This window comes from Numida meleagris, chromosome 1 (assembly GCF_002078875.1).
Source record: "Numida meleagris isolate 19003 breed g44 Domestic line chromosome 1, NumMel1.0, whole genome shotgun sequence".
NCBI lineage: Eukaryota > Metazoa > Chordata > Aves > Galliformes > Numididae > Numida > Numida meleagris.
In genome coordinates, this window is record NC_034409.1 from 135,719,628 (window position 1) to 135,737,618 (window position 17,991).

The 17,991-nt window shown below is 42.8% G+C and overlaps 1 protein-coding gene across 2 annotated transcripts in view; it reads left to right on the forward strand.

Annotated features, from left to right (window-relative positions):
• The window catches only part of TUBGCP3 (tubulin gamma complex associated protein 3), a 47,821-nt gene continuing 40,216 nt past the window's right edge, over positions 10,387–17,991 (forward strand). For both annotated transcript variants that reach the window (XM_021415095.1, XM_021415105.1), the window contains exon 1: positions 10,387–10,613. In XM_021415095.1, the coding sequence (XP_021270770.1) occupies positions 10,538–10,613 (76 nt within the window). In that variant the 5' untranslated portion in view covers positions 10,387–10,537. The remainder of the gene's footprint in view (positions 10,614–17,991) is intronic.

Genomic DNA, 17,991 nt, shown 5'->3' on the forward strand with positions numbered 1-17,991 from the left:
GACATTATGCCTTTCTGATTTGATATATTTCCTCTGACATGCCTGACAGTGTTGTGTCTTCTCATGCACTTGGGGAATTTGTTAATCTAGGAGATAAAAAAAAAAGATCATCTGCAGTTCCCCTACAGATTCCCACAGTGTTGGGACATGATGCTTTTGATAGACTGAGGGGCTCAACACAGTCTAAGAAGCATGTCATTTTACCAGGTTTCTAAGGAATAATGTTGGAGGTGTGGTTTTATATTTTGTGCAGTTAGATCTGATTTCTGCAAACTCTTTATTAGAGTCTGAAACTGAGCATCCTCTTGAGATTTATATTCTGAATGTTACTGTCTCTTTGGACCAGCACTGATGTCACAAGCTGAAATCTCAGACACCTACCTAAAAAGCACTGACAGTTCATTTGATACCTAACAAATCTTAATCAAATTCAAATTTATTTCTGTGTTTGCTCTTTTCACAACCTATTCTCCTCCCCCGCTGCTGCACAGTCCTGTTATTGTGGACTATGTGGCAAAGAACTGAATGGCAGATGGGACTGCTCCATATTTAATGCCTTCAGGGGAACAGAACAGAAAGAAGTGTGGAGCACATGGGTGGTCAAGCTCAAGCCAAACCCTCCTAAGTGCAGGAAGCAAGAGCCCCAAGAATGAGAGTCACATGGACAAAAGCGACACACTTTTGGTGTAAGAAAACTCTCTATTCTCTTATGAAGTTGGAAAGCAGTGAGACAAGGTAACACAGAACCCTGAGCAAGCTGTATGGGTGGAAGGCCTTTTTCCCTTCCAGTATCCTCTTCTCCAACTTTTGAGGCAGCTTCATTGTAAATGGAGTGCTTCTTGGTCTTCAATCTGCTCTGCATTTCTAGCATCACTTGGTGCGAGAAAAGGAGGGAACTGAGCTCCTGGCTTGTCACGAGGGGATGGCTCATGTTCCTCCCTTACATGAACAACAGTAGGAAGGAAATAAAGACCTCTGTCTGCTGCACCACACATCTTCTTTAACAGCTGAGATGATGCGTCAGTCTGGACAGTGAGGCTGCTGCTGTGTTATTTGCCTGAGCAGAAGCAGAAAAGCTTTGGGAAGATCCAAAGCCTTGGTGTGTACGTAGGGGGTTGGTTTGGTGGCTGGACTGTCTCTAGCATGTACACAAACAGCAGCGTCTCAGACAGTGGGCAGAAAGCAGGACTTTGCAGTAAGCAGCAGCTAATGCATCCTGTAACAGCAAAGCAAAACTGAGCAGCTCTCTTTTGCCAAGCGACAGACGCAGTCTGCATTCAAAATATGTAAATAAGTAAACAAATAAATCACCCAGGCCATTTATTAACTAGATAGTAGGTGCTCTTCTCTCCATCCTTGCGGGTCTGCACAGACGCCTGGGTTCAGTGACACGGATACAGTGCGGCCGCTGGCAGGGCAGCGCGGCCATGGCACTGGGTCTCAGTGGGGCCGGCACCGGCCGCTTTTCAAAGCCGCTCCCTTTTCTCTGCCTTCTGTAGTGCCACCTGGCGTCGGTTCTGTGAATGAGGATGGATTTCAGTTTCAGGGCTTTTTTCACAAGGCACTCTGAAGCTTCCAGCCCGATCTTTGCATGTACGCGAGCGTCTTTTCCCTGTTATTGCAGGTGCACAACCAACGAGCGATCTCCAGTGCTCGGGGGCCAGGCACCTGTCCTACCAACTGCAACTCTCCTCCTTTCTGCTCCCTCAGTAACTTCAGCTGCAGACTCCAAATAATCATAGAAACATAGAATGGCTTAGGTTGGAGGGAACCTTAATGACCATCTAGTCTCAATCCCCCTGCCATGGGCAAGGCTGCCCAGGGTCTCCATCCAAGGGGACGGGATCCATCGAAGAGAAAATAAACCTGCTGTTAAGTTCTGATGCCATCTAATACCAACGCTAATATTAACATTACCAATTTCAGAGGTTTGTGCTGACGAGCAGCAACAGTTTAGCAACACAGCTTACCAATATGCTGCCATGTCAAACAAAGCACAGCTTTCAAACACGAGGATTGGATGCTGTTCTGTTTTCTACAGCAGGACAATATTAGGTTCGGATCCCGGTGCTTGTTTCACCAAAAGCCACATCTCAGCATTTGCGTTCTGCTTGTCCCACTTCTTTATCAGCTCCGTTACCCCTGTGGGCTCATGTTGCAGTGGTTGAGCCGCACCTTCTCGCTAGCTGCTCTGCACAGAAGCAGGACGGCTCTCTGTAACTCTGCTTATCATTCAGCCAAGCGGCCTCCTGCTCTTATTAAATTGCATGGTAGAAGACTAACTCTGTTTTAGACATCAGAAATCCAGAGCTTGCTGATTATTTGCTCTTTCCATCATTTCCAGCTGAAAACTGCAGTTTTAAAAATGCTTGCTTTCTTGGGACAACTTTACCTGTGCGTAGATGAGCAGCTGGAGTGCAGGGACTGGAGGGGAGCAGTGCTGCATCCCCACCAGCACCACTTGGCCTGCAGTAATGTAGGCCCTTACACAGCAACAATGAAGGGAAAATGGAAGCCATAAGCCAAGGCTGGACATGCGGCAGTACTCCAGAGTACTCCAGCCCCACATAAGCAGGCTAGTCTGTTGTTACACAGTCACAGACTTTCTTGAACAACACTTTTTTTTTTTTCCAGCAGCTTCAGATGCTGTGAAGATCTCCCACAATAAGCATTGCTTTTAGTCAAATAGACCTAGGCACATGGAGCCAAAGGTGTCCATACCCACAGTGCGGATGCCTCAGTATTAGACAATTCTGGAACATTTCTGGCTTTCATCCAATATTTTCAGGTGTTGGCTCACACTAGTTTTGTTGTTAAAATACTTTCTTCTTTCAATAAAGTAGTGATGGTCTTGCTCTGCATAGTGCTCTCTTCGCCTTAGCTCTTTGATGAGCAGTTCCATCTGTTTTCCTCTCTGTCTCTATGCAGTAGAGGAAGCAACTGGGAAAGAAAATGAATTTGCACAGTGTCCTGGACTAGAATCTGCTTTATTTGATTATTCAATCACGTATTTGTATCATTGTGCCCATATAAGGCAGGATGATAGTCCTCGCTATTGAGATCTGTAAGAAATCAGAAACAATTGAAGGCAAATCTCATTTATTCAAATTACCAGCAACTCATGTGGGAGAAAATATATTCCTAAAGAGGATTATCAGAAGACTTTTACACAGAGATTATGTCACCGTTACTATACTCTCTCCTTCATAAAGCAATAGTGGTAACTATAATCGTAATCCAGTGAATTCCACTCCTCACAAGAAAAATGATTCATTCTAAATTATTTGGAATCTAGTGCTCACTGCTCCTTCTCACACTGAGGAGAACAGGGTTTCCTGACTTTTAAAATGCTTATGGAGTTAAATGGATAGTTACGTATGTGCTCAGGTTTAGGAAACCTGAACAATCTGTTCATACTAAACGTATGTTGCTGCTCTGCTTTCTTGAGATGTGCCAAGTACACATCCCTGTCTTTAAACAGAAAACAGTAAAAGGATAATTGCAGCATTTAAAAACACTAAAAGCATTCTAAGTAGGAAGGAAAGAATGTTCTGTGGTTAATGCATAAGAAAAAGAGCAGAGCGGGGTTGTAATCCTGGGCTGGATAGATATTTCCTTTATAACCTTGGGCAAAATGCTTCTTTGGTGCCTGGTCACATTTCCATATTTGATTCTCTATGAAATGGGGATTCTGGCTCTTGTCTGCCTCCAAGAATGCTGAAATTGTTTGTGCAGGGCTGGATGCTCTGAGATGGAAGCTGTTATCTGATTATTGTTCTAAATGGAAACACGGGTTATGGCTACGTGGGCTCTTAGTTAAAAGCTGATCCAATTACATAGAGGAAACCCATGAAACAAACCTCATTCTCAGAGGCTCCAGTTAATATCTGCATGTTTCTGCTCCTGTGTTCTTATGTCTGTCCCTGGGGCCTGACTCTCCTAGAATATGCTTTTATCTGTTTCTCAGATTTTCAGGAGGGAGAAAGTGTTGAGATTTGTTTCCAACACACCGGCTATGAGTGCCTTCAAGAAACCTCTTAACAGCAAGGAAGTTACCTACAGAAAAACTGTCCTGCCACAGGAGAGGGAAGTGTTCTGCAGTTAGGAACCGAACATTGCTCCCTTGCTAAAACATACATTCAAAAATTGGCAAATCTTTGTAGCTTCAGCACTGCTCCTTGTACCTGCAGCTCTTCTATAGCTGTTCAGCAGTGGTGATAACAATTTGCACTTCAATATCCTCTAGCATCATCCTCTCATCTGAGAGCATGTGATCGAAGCTTCAATTCACAAACACATCCACAGACCTGTTACCTAGAGAAGTTTTAAGCCATGTTGAAGCCAAGGGATGTATTCCTACATCGTTTTGTAAATCCAGGTCTTAAAAGACACCTCGCTGGACACATTCATTGCACCTCTTAATTTAATGAAATACAGTAGCTTTTAAAACCAGGAATAGCAAAAACAATTCAATAATTTATAACAGGAAGGAGAGAACAGTACAGAATTCACAAATTCAGATACACAGGATATTAATCACCAGGACAGAATGCGGCAGGAAACCAGGAATGCTTCTTATTCTCTTAAGAAGCCTGAGCATTGAAGTTAGTTTATATTTTTCCTTACAAATATCTGTGAGTATTCACAAGTTCTTCCTCATACTGTGACTGAAGTCAGTAATCTTCGAGAATTCTCATTAAAAAAAAAAAAAAAAAACTCGGTCTGGTATGAGATGGACTTTATGAGATGAGTGATCAGCTTTATGGATATGAATGTCTCACTAAAGTGAATAGCATTTTTTCTTTTAATATTTGTAGGACGATAAATCTCAGGATGTGCTCTGCAGGAGATATTATTACCTTGACAATCATTTCTGTCTAGAAATGTGGTACGTATTGTTTTAAAGGGACTAATTACAATAGTCGATACAAACCTTTGGGAAAGAAAATGATTCTTCTTTCCTCTTCTTTAAACAAATATTTACCTTGTACATTTAATACAGCTATAGATATAGCTGGTTTCCTCATTTTCCTGACTAGTTCATTAGAAAGAAAAAGAATCAGTATGAGGAAAACTCTCTGAACACCGAGAGGAAAGCAAAAAAAAAAATCAATAGACATTTTTAAAAGCATTACATAGCAGAATCTTCAGATTGACCCCTTGAAGAGTTCGCTGTCAGAAAAATGCATAAATAAATCTGGTTCTAATACAATCAAAAATATCCCTTGCTTATAAAATTACAAATATTTTCAACATTTAAAACAAAAGCACAGGAAGAACTGGTTTCTGCCAGCCAACTGGTTGCTCTTTCTTGTCCCTGTGACATGAGGAAAAACCTAAACCTTGACCTTGAGGCTTTCACACAGATGTAAGAGTTGGCACTGGCATGAGACGTTTGCACCTGGGGAAATAAGTAAACAAAGTAAGGTTAAAAGAATACAAAAATCATCTCTGACCTTTTTGCTCTATAGTGAAATTAGCTAAAACAGCAACAACAACAACAACAAAAGAGAAAATTGATCCAAAAAATAACCTCCAACCACTTACTCGCAAAGCATTTCAGGGCTTTGTAGAGCTTTGTTATTGACTTACGCTATATTTAATGAGTTATTTTTGCCCAGTGGTACTACTGCTTTTATAGAAATAATCCCATTACAAATGCATAACTACACATTTTTGAATTGGTCTGCTACACTGCATTTTTGTATTCAGCATCTCATTTTGGTAGTTTCCCCCGTCACCTTTGTGCAGGGCTGAGAATAGAAGAGGGCAATGCCCTTAGGAGAGACCTTCAGCGATCACTGAATCTAACTTTCAGATTGCTTTGGGGCTGATCCAAAGTTGAAGCATTTCCTTTGGGACATCACCCGAATGCCTCGAGAACACTGACAGGCATGGAGCATCAACCATCTCTCTAGGAAGCCTGTTCCAGTGTTTGTCCACTCACAGGGTAAAGAGGTTTGTCCTAATGCCCGGTCTGACCCTTCTCCAGCACAGCTCTGAGCTGTTCTCACACATCCTATTGCTAGATAGCAGGGAGCAGAGCCCGGCACCTCTCTCTCCACTTCCCCTTCTCAGGAAGTTGCAGAGAGCAGTGAGGTCACATTTCAGCCTTCTGCAAACTTGACAGCCCAGGTGTCCTCAGCCTCTCCTCACAAGACATGCCTTCAAAGCTGGTACCAGCTTTGTTGCCCTCCTCTGGATGCATTCTGGTATCTTATCATCTTCTTAAAATTCTGGATCCCAGAACTGTATCCAGTGATACTCTAGGTGAGGCTGCACCAACACTGAATACAGTGTGAGAAAAATCAAAAGCATTTCCTCTAAAATACTGAAGCCAGACATGGTCAAAACTCTTATTGAAAAGCTGTATACAACATGAAACATATATTTGGAAATACTAGCCCAATTTTATTACAGTTTCATTCTCCAGGCTCCATTCCAAAATTATTATTCTGCTTTTAAAAATGAAATACTTGTCACGAACTTCAAAAAATATTTTGACAGTATTTTTAGAGGTTTTAACAAAACAGAAGTGGTTTTGCAAAACACTTTCACCAAACTACTTTCTGATGGAAGATGATTTCATGTGTTGTTTTTTCCTACCACTCCACACATGAGGCATAGCTATGATCATAGAATCATAGAATCATCAAGGTTGGAGAGGACCTCCAAGATCATCCAGCCCAACTGGATACCAGTATTTCTCACTAAACCATGTTCCCTCAGTACAACATCTAAATGTTTCTCGATCATCTCTAGGGTTGGTGACTGAATCACATCCCTGGGCAGCCTGTTCCGGCACCTGACCACTCTTTTGGAGAAGAAATTTTTCGTATGTCCATCTTGAACCTTCCCTGGCCAACTTGAGGCTATTGATGCTATAGGAAGCACAGGAACTTAGAAAATATCAAGTAGTTTGAACTTGTTGAACTGCCTGTTTGCTGGCTGCAGTTACACTATTTATTAGAAAGATACATAATGCTGCCTGCCCCTGTGTAATAAATAAGCATTTAATATTGAGTGGGTTTCAGTGTGTGCCTGCATATGTTCATGTTGGAAAGGATTTCCATTCATGACTAAGAACACCTCTCCTATGAGGAGAGGTTGAGAGAGATGGAGTTGCTCAGCCACAAGAAGAGAAGGCCCCGGCGATCTCATCAATGTCTGTAAACACCTGATGGAAGGGTGCACAGAGGAGGCAGCCAGACTCTTTTCCAGTTCCAAAATAAAAAATGAAAACGTCCTTAATTTTGCTTTCATACAGCTTACATCAAGGTTTCTGGCACCTCCTACGTATTTCAAAACCAGTTCCTTTTTGGATATACATCTCAATTCTGTGACTTTCTGTAGGGACATGGCATTACAGAACACATTTCAGGCTCTTCAATCAACAGAATGGTCAAAGCAAAGAGTGTGAAAGCAGACAGCTGGCCATGCTTTTGTTAAAGTTGCAACAAGTAGGCTATAAAGCAGAACTAATATGCTTAGGAGGGTAAAACTGGATCAAATTCTCTCTTCATCTGAGCCTTACTCATGCACAGGGAAAAGATCCACTGAAATCCAGTCACAATGCCTCACTCTAAAACATATGGCCTTTCCAAAGTTAGATCTGCAGACACCTTTAAGAGCCTCTTAACACTGCAGATGCAGCATACTAGGGCTCTATGCATTATAGGGTTGCTGATGTGGAAAATATGTGCTTAGATACAGAAGCCAACTGGTGCTGGATCAAGTCCTGTGGGACTTCCATACGCTAAGGCACAGATAACATCCTCCATTGTCTCCAGCCACTATAATTTTTGACATTTGTTATATGACACTGAAAATATGTCTAACTGGCACAGTGAAATGCTGGAGGCGTCAGCATTACTGATTTTGGTATCCCTCCAACAGCTAGAGCTATGTACGATATTGTGCCCTGCAGACATAACCATAAAGGAGTTAAGACAACCAGAGCAATTAGGCCTCAGTGTTTTTATAAGAATAAGAATCTTTTCTTAGCATTGCAGCTTCAATTTTAAAAACTTAACATCAGAAGGGGCTATAACACCCTCCAGTCTGATCTTGTGGGCAGCACACACTCAATGCTTACGTAGTAGCTCCTGTGTCAGTTAGTGTTTGACCGCTAAGCTTGCAATAGAAGGCTGATTTAAAACTTTCAGGATATGGAGAAATCATCATGACCTTAAACATCTCTTTCCACTGATTAAATATGCTCATTGAATTTAAAACACAGATTTTTCTAGCCTTACTTTGGCAGACTTCAGCTTCCATCTTTCACTGGACTTCATTGTACATTCTTCTGTCATAAAGCTCTTCCTTATACAGGAACCCTGAACACAAGTCACTTTAAGCTTCTGAGGATGAATTATTTGTTTAGTCACTGTCAGTCTCTCAGAAGCATGCACTCAGTCCTATTAACTGACATATTTTCTACACTAAACAAATCTGAAGGGTAATAACTTTAATTTTTTTAATTGTGCAATGCTCGGAGGCTGAGCAGCAATGTGAAGTGAGCTATATGATAAGAACAAATAGAAGGTATTTTTTCATTCTCACTTTTCAAAAATGAAATAAATTAAGATATTATTCTGCATGTCACTGCATCCAGCAGTGTGCCCAGGTGGCCAAGAAGGCCAATGGCATCCTGGGGTGCATTAAAAACAGTGTGGCCAGCAGGTCAAGGGAGGTGATCCTCCCCCTCTACTCTGCCCTGGTGAGGTCTCACCTGGAGTATTATGTCCAGTTCTGGGCTTCCCAGTACAATAAAGACAGGGATCTCCTGGAAAGAGTCCAGCGGAAGGCCACAATGATGTTAAAGGGCCTGGAGCACCTCTCTTATGAGGAAAGGCTGAGCGACCTGAGTCTGTTCAGCCTTGAGAAAATAAGACTCAGAGGGGATCTGATTAATGTTTATACATATCTAAGGTGCAAGAGGCAAAGGGACGATGTCATGGTTTTATGATTTTTGGTTGTCGGTATTCCACATCATAACATCATGTAGTGTACTGGGAGTTAAAGAGTTAATGCTCCAGTTCCATGGAGCGTGGATAGTTCCCAGTACCTGGCCCTCAGAAGAACTACATTTCCTGAGGGACTTTGCTGCTCATTTCCATTCAGAGGGAAAGATAAAACTGTTTGCAGATCATGAGACGTTCCTTCTTCTCTGCCCGTCTCTCATCCCGGCAGCATCTCACTCCCCAGCTGTCTCACCGTTGGTATTAGAGTAAGGCCTACTTTAATTTTGGACACTGTCTCTCATTGTATTGGATTTATTAGCTTAAATTGTAATTATATTGTATTATATTGTGTTATTTTGCATTCCGATATCTTATTTAGTAAATTAGCTTGTTTCTCCTCAGATCGTTGCCACTGTTTTGCTTTTAGGCCCATCTCCCTACACCATTCACCACTGGCCTCCACCTTGACATGGAGCTGTTGATCACAACTCTGGACACAGCCATCCAGCTAATTCCTTGTCCACCCTGTCGCCTGCGACAACATACTAAGGCTTCCCTTCCGTCTGCACCTCCGCGTGCAGGGGCATACGGGACACATACACGGTATGTAGCGCTGAAATGCCCCTGCACACAGAGGTGCAGACGGAAGGGAAGCCTTAGTACGTTGTTGCAGGCGACACACCCTTCGGATCTCATGGGTTGTTAGTGATAGGACACGGGGGAATGGTTTTAAATTAAGACAGGGGAGATGTAGGTTAGATGTTAGGAGGAAGTTTTTCACACAGAGGGTGGTGACGCACTGGAACAGGTTGCCCAAGGAGGTTGTGGATGCCCCGTCCCTGGAGGCATTCAAGGTCAGGCTGGATGTGGCTCTGGGCAGCCTGGTCTAGTGGTTGGCGACCCTGCACTCAGCACGGGGGTTGAAACACGATGATCTTTGAGGTCCTTTTCAACCCAGGCCATTCTATGATTCTATGTTTCTATGATTCTATGATGAAATCTGTACCTCTCCAAAGTAGAGACAATCTTCTGATTTTAGAAATGACAGCTAAAATCACCAGAAAGAATTAACAACATCCATTTACAAGTTGTAACAGCGTATTTGCCAGCGTCTGACTCCCTTAGGACTTAAATATTCCACAGCGCACCACTTCTCGATATTGCCGCTGTTTTCTTTCCACGTGAGTAGCCCTGCTGTGTAGAGCAACACTTTCACGGCGCTCTCTACGCCTGAAGCAGTCGCCCATCTCTGACCTGGCCTCTTCTCGGCGTCCAGCAGGGCTCGCCGGGCGGACGGGGAGCGGGCCCGGAACGGCGGACCGGCGGAACCCCGGCACGGCGGCGGCGGTGGGGCGGCGGAGGGAGTTGGGCCGGGCGCTCAGCGATGCCGCCCCCCGCACAGGGCATTGTGGGTGCGGAGCGGATGCCGCTGCGGCTTTCGGCGGTTCTGTTAAAATGGCGCCGTAGGCAGCGGCCCAGCGTGCAGCCGGCTGCTTGCGCGGGGCGGCCGGCGCCGCCTCTTCGCCTCCCTGCCTGCCTGCCTCCGCCCCGCCTTTCCGTCCTCCCGGGCGGCGATGGCGACCCCGGACCAAAAATCCCCCAACGTTCTCCTGCAGAACCTCTGCTGCCGCATCCTGGGCAAAAGCGAAGGTAACGGCTTTCCCCCGCGCCTCCCAGCGCCGGGCCGCGGGGTGAGGGTGGCCGCGTTCCGTGGTCTCCTCTCCGGCCTGAGCTCGGGGCCGCCGCCGCTGTGTTGGTGCGGCGGGAGGGAGCCTTGGCCGCTTGCGTAAGTTGTGCGTGGTGCAGCCCAGGCGGTGGCTCCGCGCTCAGTGGCGGGGAGGCGGAAAGGGAGAGGTGCGTCCGCTCTAATGCTCTTCGAGTTGCTCTCTTTGTGAGTGCTGCTCCCGATGCGTGACCAAGCTTTCGTGGTAGCCTTTTCCTTGTGTGAGAGATGGCTTCCTCTCCTGCTAGTAGCTGTGAAGTCCAGTATGTTCTTTTCCTCTTCCGTGCCACTGTCTCCTGGAAAGTCACCCCAGGTTACCTTGAGGTGTTTGCATGACAGCAGTGAACAACTTTGAAGTGACTGAATTACTGCTCCTTAAAGTACAGAAAACAAGTGACAAGGTCTAAGTGTACCCCTTTTCTCCCCGCTCCATGCTTTCAGGGGTCTGCATTCAGTTACCCTTTGCATTGTATGTTTGAGTCTTCGAAGCCATAAATTCCAATTTCCAGAATTGCTAGTCTGTAAGAATTCAGTGTCAGGAATTTCTGGTGTGAAGCTTTTCTCAGCTCCTACTCTTCTCCAGCCTCCTTCAAATCAACGTTAGCTTACAAGCTGTGTAACGCCTCTTGTGCTTTTATGTAATCACATTTATTTTAATCTTGTTATATATTAAAAGGTATTTCACAGCAACGTATGATTCAAAGATACTATTTTAGCTTTTATTTGAGAGCTGTTTTTCACTTTTAAAATTCTTTGGAAAGTGTTTTATTATACAATTGGTATATATGTTCACATGCAAGAGCACTTCAAACTTTTCACTGCCTAAAATCTGAAATTACTGTGCTAATTCTACCGAAGACTATTATTTTTAGTTCAATGGGGTAGCAGAGCTCTCTTTGAGGCCATTATTTCTATACTGTTGATACTGTGTTGCTGGATCCTGTTTTCCTGATGACTTTTTCTTAGTTTTGAGAAGAACTGCAACCTGAACTTAGTCTAGGATTGTTTGTGGGTGATGAGTTTCTTATTTAAGCCTATGACACATAGAGCACAAGAGCACAAAGCTCCATGCTTACTACTCATGGTGTGAGTTTTGGGAAAGGGTGGGATGCTTCTACTGACTTTGGATGTAGCCTTCTTGAAGCCTTAGCTCCTACACGTTTCCTTGTCTTCTGATGGGAGTGTTAATTGTATTTGTAAGTAGTACTTCCAGAAAGCATGGAAGAGAACACAGGAATTACTAAAAGAGCAAGTGTTGAATTTATTCCAGTCTGCTGGGGTTCCACTCACATAACTAAGATGTCTTGTGTACTTGATGAAGAAAAAGGGGAATTCTGCCCAAAGTTGTGTTAGGTTGCCATGTGCCGCTTGTAAGTCCACAGTGTCTGCTCACTTATCTGAGGATTTGCTTGACTCCTTCAGCTCCTACTGGATTTACTAAACTGATGGAAGGATTTATTAAAATATTGACTAGAAATCATGTGGGCTCTCCACTGTGTTTACTGTTGCTATAACTCTTTGCATTTGGCAGATAAGAAGCCCATCCTTACCTGCTCCTTATTCCTGTGGTACAAGAGACCCAAACACTTCTGGCATAAAGTTTCTCAGGGAACAGTCAACTGTTGTCTGTTAGTTGGCCGTCAGCCCAGCTCTTGATAGACAGTTCAGGGGGACTGTAATACAAAGTCCCTGTGGAAGAAATCCCAATCATGAAAGATGTTCAAAGTTGTTTTTTTCCTTTTTCTCCTCTTGTACATTTCCCCTGAATTCCCTTTTTTTTTCTGTGTCCAAGGGACTAATTGAGACAACACAGGAACTGTGGTGCTGCCAGTATCCTCTGTGTTGGAGTATCATGCGTGTGCCCTAGTGGCAGGGGAAAAACCAGTAGCTTCTTGTTGTTCTTCTAGCTTTTAACTCTGAATTCCTTTCAGCTTATGAAAAGAGGCTTAGCTACTTAGGAGATTGAACTTCAAATTCCTGTAATAAGTTTTTTTTTAAATAAACCAGTTAACAAGAAGCAAAAGCTAAGTGCAGACAATCATCTTTATCCACTTCTGTAGTCATCCTGCTGTGAACTCCTTGAAATCGTTGCTTTTGGTACCCTCCTAGAATAAGCACTCTAATGAAAAACAAGGTATCAAAATAATTAGGTAAAATGTTGTGAATTAATAATAGAAAGGAGCTGAGATGATCTAATGGATCTTCCTGCCTGTGTATTACCTAGGCCTTTTTGTAGTTTAGAAGGCTTCATCTGCTTGACTGTTTGTTTTCACCACTTGTTTGCTATTATATTTATGTGGAAGCCATGGCTTCAGCAAGAGCTGAAGGATTTCATTCATGTAACATCTGTGGGAGTGTGCTGTAGCTGATGTGGGTGATGACATCTGTGTGTACAGCCTGCAGTGCTGTGTCTGAAGCCTTCAAGTCTGAGTCCCTTATCTGCTGGATGTTCTCTAGCTCCTGCCTGTGACCACAGAGTCACAATATTCCAAGTTGGAAGGGACTCACAAGGATCATCGAGTATAGCCCCTGGCTCCACACAGAACCACCCAGCATTCAAACCCTGTGTCTCAGGGCACTGTCCAAATGCTCCTTGAACTCTGTCAGCTCGGGGCCGTGCCCGCTGCCCTGGGCAGCCTGTTGCATGCCCACTGCCCTCTGGTGCAGAACCTTTCCCTAACCCCCAGCTGCTCCTCCCCTGACAGCTCCATGCCGTTCCCTCGGGCCCTGTCGCTGTCCCAGAGAGCAGCGCTCAGCGCTGCCCCTCCGCTCCCTGTGAGGAGCTGCAGCCGCCATGAGGCCTCCCCTCAGCTCCTCTGCCCTGGGCTGAGCACACCCAGGGGCCTCAGCTGCTCCTCACACACCTTGCCCTACAGACCCTTCCCCACCTTTGCAGCCCTCCTTTGGACACTGTCTAATAGTTGTATGTCCTTTTTGTACTGTGGCACCCCAAACTGCACCCAGTACTCAAGGTGAGGCTGTGTGATGTGCTGTGAGGCCCACTCATTGAAAATCCATGTTAAAGTGAATTTGTGTTAGGATGCAGTGTGACCACACAAGGTTCCCAGCAGCAGATCTGTCTTCTCTGTCTGTTTTTGAGATCATCTGCTACATGAATAGCTTCCTTAGTTTCCAAAGGACAGAAGTTTCCTGCATAGGGCTTGTTATTGTTTTTGGGCAAACTGAGGGATTCAGTTTTCATTCATTTTTCCCTGCCTGAGGACTCCAGCAGTTAGACAAGGTTGCATGCTGCTCTGTGAGTGTGAATTTAATGCTCCTGACAAAGCTTCATGTTCTTGGCTATCTTTCAGAAACCTCTGAGAAGTCTTGGGCAGTCATACTTTGTACACTGCTGTACTAGCATGACAGTTGTAAGAGCTCTTAGTACATCAGATGGTACTGTTGTTCATAGTTGGGCTATGTCTATTTGGTTTTGAATCATAAAAAGATTTTTATATGCCAGACTCCTTTAGTGTTTCTGGAGGTGTGCGTGCTCTAGAAGGTGGTATTTGAGTCTTCAGACAGCAGTTTGCTATCTAAAGTCTGCACTGTGGTCTTAGTTTAGTATGTATAATCTCAGTGGTTTTCTTGTTGCATTTTTATTTTTTTAAGCTCTGAACTAGAATAAATATTTAATTTTCACGGTGGAGAGAACACAGAGTTCCTTCAAAAATTGAAATCAAGATTGAAGTGCATATAATAACAGAAGCAAATAGAAGTTGGTAAGTTAGACAAAAATTCATAGCAAGGAGTTCCAAGCTGACTGTCTGCCCACATTTGCTGATAGGTCAGTGGCACAGTCCTCAAATCTGTGTATGGGCAATGGCGCAGAGTTAAAGAATATTCCTGTTTCCTGTTCTGTGCTTAAAATTTTATGCATTTGTTTTAATTAAGGAGAAGTATGGGCATGGGGGGGGGGAAATGGCAGTGGTTGTTTCTGTTCCTTCCTTTGTATGAGAGGAATGTGGATAACTAGAAGGACTGCTAATTAAAAATAAACATAAAATGTTTAAAATTAATGTTAAGAGAATGTTTTTACATTTACACTTCATAACTTGATTTTTTTGTTACACCTAACTAGCTTAAAATAGGAACAGTGATGGCATTCTAGACTAGTATTTTAGCTTATCAGTATTTTCTATTAGTTTATCAGCCTGATCCAGTGGGTGCCAGCCCTACCCACCGCAGGAATTGGAGTGTGATGATCTTTAAGGTCAGTTCCAACCTAAGCCAACTAAGATTTTTATATGGCATAATATTAATGTAATAGTTTTCTAGTAGTAATTCATATTGACAAAACTTTGATACAGCTAAAATTCATAAATAAGAGAGCAGTTGAGAGTGTGACAGTTAAGTTTCACAGCTTTGATTCTTGAATTTGCAGCAGTAGCACATTAGGTGTTCAGCAAACACATTGCTATAGCGAGGAGAAAAAAGGCTTTTTTCCTTCAGGATGCCTTAGATTACAGTGGTAGTGTTTAAGTAGTTTCCAGCAGTAGTCATTCAACCACACGTGGGCTGTTGCATGTGATTCAGAGTGTAATTTTTTTCACAATGATTTTGTGAAGTGTTGTATGGGAAGAGGCAGCTGGCTAGAAGAAGTACTAGTGGAAGGAGTTTGCTTTCTTCAAGAAAGTAACTATTTTAACTTTTTTTAAAAAATAATTGTCCTGTAGTTTTAGCTTGCAGGCAAGATAAAATAATTGAGTGACTTATATGCAGGAAGCCAAATTTCTCACAATCATGGTATATTACTGTTTTGAAATATTTTGTTTGCTCCTTCTGTTTCCAGGACTTGTTTTTCCCCCTCTTTGAACTTCACAATACCCATAACCAATGGTCTTTCGGGGGGGGGGGGAAATGTGTAAGACTGTAAGTTGAATTTCAGTTCACTTCTTGAGTTTATAGGTGAAGTTTGAAGCTGCTTTTTAGCAAAAGAACATTCTGAATTGCAGTGTTTTCCTTTGAACTACTGGCTTCTTGGAAATATAATGGCAAAGTTATCTTACTTTTTTCTTGAACTCTTCCTTTGAATTTCATCTTGTACTATTTCTCCACTAAATTCTTCTTATGCATTGCTTCTCTGTCCTCCACATGTACTTTGTGTCTTTAAAATGTCATCTGCCCTTGGCAGTAATTCATCTTGAATACTGTGTTGTCTGTAGGAAAGTGTAAATGGTTGGGTAGATAGTAGATACTGAATTATTGATAGCTTGCTCTGCTCTAGGGTGAGAGAGTCGCACTGAATCACTTTCTGATGGGAAAGTGTGTACACATATATAGATACACAGCTATGTATTTTAAACTTGCCTGCTGTCTTAATGCTCTTTGAGGCAATTAGATACATCTGGTAGTTGTAAATGATGTGATTCTGTATTCAACTGACAGATATGCAGATTAAGTTATGTTTAAGCACTACAGGTGCTGAAGTTATGTTATAGACTCATAAGAAATAATCTGCTGCTGAGGAGCCTTCCTTAGCAAGGTGTTCTCCTTGTGTAAGAATCTGGACTCTGTATGAATGAAACAAGAAAATCTGTGTAAATTATAATGTAAAAAGTCTTTATACATCTAGATTGGAACTGGAAATTCAAAAGTATTGTAGTAAGAGTGGATAACTTTGGACCATACTTTTAGTCACGTAGCAGGCTTAATCTGCAGCATTCTTTAATGGAATTGTAGTTTTTTCACTTGAGACCTTTCTCAGATGCCGTGTTAGGAAGTATGGAAAAACTCGGCTAGGTTTCTGTTTTTTAACTAGTCTTGCTATAGCTAATGTTGAAATAGAAGGTTATTTATGAGCTTTGTTAAAGCTTTCCTATTACAAAAAAAGATCTCCTGCTACTTACTGCTGATAACATATCTATGGTGTTTTTCTTAGACTGAGGACTTAGTTTTAAATCTCCAAAACTTCTGTCTGGAGACCTTCACATGTATTTCTGCTTCTGTCTTGCAATCAATATTCCATTGCAACGCAAAACTGGAAGTACAGGTAGTCTTAAATTCTAGTGTCAGAGGGAGATTGGAAAACATGTAAATAGCCAAGTTGATCATTTCTTTTCCATTAGTTTGGAGGTAAGTCCCAGTTCTGATATCAGTCTCTCACAGAAACATGCACAACCAAACAAGAGCAAGAAAAAGAAGCGCCTTACAGCCATGTGTTAGCTGTCATCCTGAGTCAGTTCTTATGGAGAAATAAGGTTCCAGAGAGCCTTTGGAGGCTGTACACATCTTTGCTGGATTTTGTAATCACTGCAGCAGATGACTGAAGATAGTAAACTCAATTGTATGAATCTTGGTTCATTTGAATTAAACCTAAAACTGTAAAATCATAAGGAACAGCGGAGAGGAAACATAGCACTTTAACCTTATTGAAATGCTGACTTTTTTTTTACTTGAGGTAAAGGGGGAAGAAAGGTGAGTAAACACAGTAAATACAGCATTGCTTACAAGTAAAACCTGTGTATTGCTGTTTGCTGTAAACTTGAAGATAAAACAAAAGTGTTATGGTACATGTTTTGTGATATACTGCAGGATCCTAAATATATAGGAAATCTGTTCATCCACTGAGGTTATGTCTTTTTTTCTGTGGAGTTTTGTTTTAAATTGTATCTTCTGTAAAACCTCAGAATTATTCAGCAGCAGTACTGCCAGCTTGTGCTATCATCCCGTGTAGCTCTCTTGAGAAATTTCTCAAATTGTTCATCCTCCACCTCTGTTCATTCATGCTCTCTGGCTGCAGTCTGGGCAGGAGGTGGTGCCTGGTGTTGCTAAAGCCGTGCTGGCAGACCAAAGAGAACTGTTAACTGCTGAGCTTATGCTGTACTCTGACCCTCCCCCAGGCAAGGTTCCTTGGAGATTTGTTCTGCTAGTCCCCTCATGGAGACCTCAGGGAATTGTTTTAATATTATTATTTTTTAATTTAAAGGGTGATAAGAGAGGATAATGGAGGTGGATGTAGAAGTTAATTTACAAACGTTATTTTCCTTCAGACCAATCACAGCTTTGTTTTCTGTGTGCAAGCTGAATTGCATGACTGTGGCAAGTCCTGCATGGCTTTTCAGGCTGTAGAGTGCTGCAGAGCCTCCTGAAGTTTGCTGGTGCTCTGTAATAGCTGAGCAGGCCTAAGCGTCTCTTCAACCAGCACAGAATAGGAAGTATTTAATTGCATACATTTAGTTTGCAGACTGTGTACAGGTGTGTCTGAAGTTTATTGTTAATCTCCCCCTGGGTAAGCTGGACTTCACTGGCCTCTGGTTAGGAGTGTATCTGAGGAACATAAAACAACAGTGTCCGATCTGAGTA